This window comes from Etheostoma spectabile, chromosome 4, assembly GCF_008692095.1.
Source record: "Etheostoma spectabile isolate EspeVRDwgs_2016 chromosome 4, UIUC_Espe_1.0, whole genome shotgun sequence".
Classification (NCBI taxonomy): Eukaryota; Metazoa; Chordata; class Actinopteri; order Perciformes; family Percidae; genus Etheostoma; species Etheostoma spectabile.
In genome coordinates this window covers 35074775-35078930 of record NC_045736.1, presented here as the reverse complement: position 1 = coordinate 35078930, position 4156 = coordinate 35074775, and the positions used below count along the sequence as shown (strand labels likewise).

General features: G+C 44.5%; 1 protein-coding gene across 26 annotated transcripts in view; it reads left to right on the top strand.

Annotated features, from left to right (window-relative positions):
- nfasca (neurofascin homolog (chicken) a) overlaps positions 1-4156 on the top strand; it is a 185394-nt gene that overhangs the window by 120883 nt on the left and 60355 nt on the right. For all 26 annotated transcript variants that reach the window (XM_032513140.1, XM_032513153.1, XM_032513152.1 and 23 more), the window contains 2 exons: positions 2794-2990; positions 3469-3591. In XM_032513140.1, the coding sequence (XP_032369031.1) occupies positions 2794-2990; positions 3469-3591 (320 nt within the window). The remainder of the gene's footprint in view (positions 1-2793; positions 2991-3468; positions 3592-4156) is intronic.

Below are 4156 nucleotides of genomic sequence, written 5' to 3'. Positions count from 1 at the left end.
CGTAACATCTAGTTTTAACTGGAAGGAGCAAATGTCAATCTCTCACACGTGGGTCTTCCCTGAACTCTGCGACATGATTGGCTTTGAACAGGACTATATCGGGCTTCTTTAGACGGATTGGCTGACAAGACCTGTCAATCAAATCCTTAGACGTCAGAGAATTCGACTGTTCTTCTTTCGACAAAGAAACAATATGGCAGCCTCAGGGGAGAAGAGAGAAGCGATGAAAACCCTGAAATGATAAACTGTTTAGCTTGTTTACCGTTGAAACTCGGCCAGAAACTACAAGACTGTGAGGCCAAGAGCTCGTTTTGGAAAAAAATGGCTTGAATAGTCTGTGTTTCTTTATTTTCTTTAACTTTATAACAGGATTTTAACTGGAGTGTGGGCTTAATCGAATCATGAGACTTTAAGCTTTCAAATGGTGTGCTGCATGAGCGTGTTTATGAAGATTTAATGCTCGCAATTTATGAAAATGTTAGTGAGTGGAGAAAACAGCGACTCCACAGCAACGGAAAAGTCCCGTCCACGGGACTGATGTCTCCTTTCACCTTCACGTAGCGCTATAAAAATTGGTAGGTGTACGTATCTTATACAGACGTACAAAAAAGCCTCTTGGAGCCAACCCCTAAACCCAACAGGAGGTCTGCAATATTGAAATTGATTTTTTTGGGGGGGGGAAAACACTGGAAACATTAAAAAAAACTACTTTCACATGTGGGTTTTCAATCAATCAATAACCCACCAGGATTAGACCATATATTTATTTAATGTCTCTCGCTTTCTCGCTCTCATCTTTCTCACTCTTTTTCTGTTCTACTCACACACACACAACCACACACACACACACACACACACACACCACCACAAACACACACACACACACACACACACACACACACACACACACACACACATCACACACACAGTCTCTCCAGTGGTTACATCACTGGGGGTATGACAGCTAGGACAGTGGTACATTGTTTATTTGGAGACAGTTTGGCTTTAGTAAGAGACACACAAACACACACTGGTGTACACACACACACTTACACAACCCCACATAAGGCTCTCCCTTCCCAGGACAGGCTTTGTGCTCCATAATGCACTCAGTTGACTATTCGCTCATGAAACATTCAGCGCAAGGGATCGTTCATTATTCACTCAAAGTCAGTCTGCAAACACATGCCACGACACACACACACACACACACACACACACACCACACACACACACACACACACACACACACACACACACACACACACACACACACACACAGCTCTGGTCTCCAGAGCTTCAATAGTGGCCCATTGTTCAGGCTCTGTGCTGCACTGCACCTGCAACAGGCCCAACTCTACTGGAACCTGCCCAGAAATGACAGGAAGCATCTCTTTGTTAATCCCCGCTCATCACTACAAATAGCTTAAAATCGTTATGTAAGCATATTCAGGGCTCTTCACTTATCAGGGAGCCCTCTGGAAACAGCACATGGAACAGGATTACACACAAACAGGATGTGTGTGCTGGATGTTTGTGCTGCTGGCATGTGGCAGTTGAGTAACGTAAGATGGCAACCACATGTCAAGCAAAGGGTTTTCACTTTCTCTGGTTGTTAAAGCAATTAATCATCTGTGTTGACATGGCGATAGCCCAATGGATATACCTCATATCTAGTGTGCTGGTGTTTTTCATGTATGAGCCCATAACATTTCCACCATTCATTCCATCAGTCATCTCAAACGCACAACTCTGCTACTCTAAGTTTCTTATTGGTTGGAGCCCAAGCAATGAGAGGCCCGCCCCATGAACCCAAAAGTCCTGTGCTGAGTAAGTGAGGGAGTGTGTAGAGTTTCAACTTAGATAAGCTAGACAATTCAAATGACAGAAAGGAGTATACTATGTACAATATGAGGAAAGAACTGATCATCTTAAAAATAGAGCCGTTTGAAAGTAGCACAAGGAAACGATGCCAGTGGGACTTTTTAACATTAGCCTCTTTCCAACCAAGTAGAGTGCGGATCGGGCCGGATTTTTCTGTCCGAGCCCGGCCCGCGTCCGACGAGCATAACGGAACCCGACCCGAGCCCGACAGGCATTAAGATATTCTGTCCGAGCCCGACCCAGCCCGACACAGTTAAAATCGCATTTGTTCTCATACTATGACACACGTACGTTTGTTTTGTGGAAGCCCGCTTTTATTAAGCAATTGTAGAAGGCATTCGGAAATAGATGAGCGCATCAATGCACACGGGCAACAAGCGCCATTACCTACATAAGCTGTTTTAAATTCAAAATGTTCAATGCCTTATCGCGCTGAGTGTACCGAGCCCGACCCGAACCCGAGCATCCTTTCTAAAAATCAGTTCGAACCCGGCCCGGCCCGTCGGGTCCCGTCGGGTCCCGTCGGGTCCCGTCGGGCTCGGGTCGGGTATCCATCCTCTACAACCAAGACAGTTATAGGACAATAGTTATAGGAACCGTCCACTTCTAAACAGTTCTACTATCTACTCTCTTCCAAAACCAGTTCTGTCATTTGCATTAACACTGGCCAAGTTTCCAAAAGGATTAATAAATGTCTGTCTATTTATATGTGTTGAGTTGTCTTTCTCTTCTAAATGTCCTATGACTACGGTGGGTTTAGGGTAAAGAAGACAAGGCAATAAAAGTTGGTTGACATCAGAAAGACTGTATCAAAGTCAAAATGATCATCACATGAAGAGGTCTTCAATAGAAGAATGTTAATTCTGTTGTTATAATGCTCACTCGTTGATTTGTTGTCTTCTGTCTCAGGTTCTCATGGCGAAGGAACGGGAAGTTTTTCAACATCGGGAAAGATCCCAGGGTGACGATGCGAAAACGCTCGGGAACTCTGGAGATCGGTTTCCGTAGCGGCGGACGACCAGAGGACTATGAGGGAGAGTACCAGTGTTTTGCTAGCAACGACCTCGGAGTTGCTCTGTCCAACAAAATTCTGCTCCGGGTCTCCAGTAAGAATACACCCACACACACACACTCACACTCACACACTCACTCTTTCGGCTTCATCCCGCTCCTTTTCCATACAGATTGAACATATTGTTTATAACCTTTTGGTGTGATGCCACGCACTTTTTGTGTTTTTATATTTTATTGTATTTTTTTGTTCAAAATACAACAAACAACAACTAAGGAATTATTATCATAGGTTACAAAGTTGAACACACAACAGCCGAGTTTTATAGAATGCTTGTTGCTGTGTGGCTGTGCTTGCTACAGTATCTGTTGACCACCAGAAATGTCCTAAAATAGGACCAATCATCTGTGTAGAACAGGAACAGTTCACAGGGAGACGTATCCTTATTTTCCCTCCCTCCCCCTGGTTGACTGAAATTCACATTTCCATGTATCATTTTTCACATCTCTTTCACTCTCTGTCCTTTCCTTCTCTTCCCCTTCTCCTCACACCCCCCCGTCCTCATCCATCAGAGGCTCCGCTGTGGCCTAAAGAGGTGCTGGAGCCAATGGTGGTGCCTGAAGGCACCCCACTGGTTCTACCCTGCAACCCCCCGCCGGGCCTGCCTCCTCCTTTCACTTTCTGGATGAACAGCGGTGAGCAACAATTACACACAAATATATACACACAAGTACACTAGGTATATTTCTATCTCTACATGTAGTGTTTTATCTGCGTGCCCTGATGATTTTCTTCACAGCCATCACTGCGTTAGCCAGTAAAAATGACACTATCTCATATTATCGAGTGCAGTTTTATCATCTAGCAGTAGACTGTGACATGAGAGTAATTTTATGCAAGGGAGAAATCCACCTGATAAGCTTGGAGACTGACTGCATCATTCTCATGTCTAACACAACCACCTCAAGTAAAGTCAATCAACAAGCCCAAAGAAAAACAATCTGGGTGTGGAGAAGTGCATTTTATTTAGTCCCTTTACTTTGTGAGGTCATCCAGGGACGGGCTTTATTTCCTTCTTTTCACAGCAGTTTGTCTCCAGTGACCTCTCAGTATAATGCTATGCTTCAGTCTCTCTCAGCAGTTGAAAGGAGACTTTACAGTCTGGCATCCTATCCTCAGCCCTCTCCTTTGCACTGTATTGTCCTTCTCCCAAGTGGCTTAAGCTACAGTACTTGTGTGTGTGTGTGTGTGTGTGTGTGT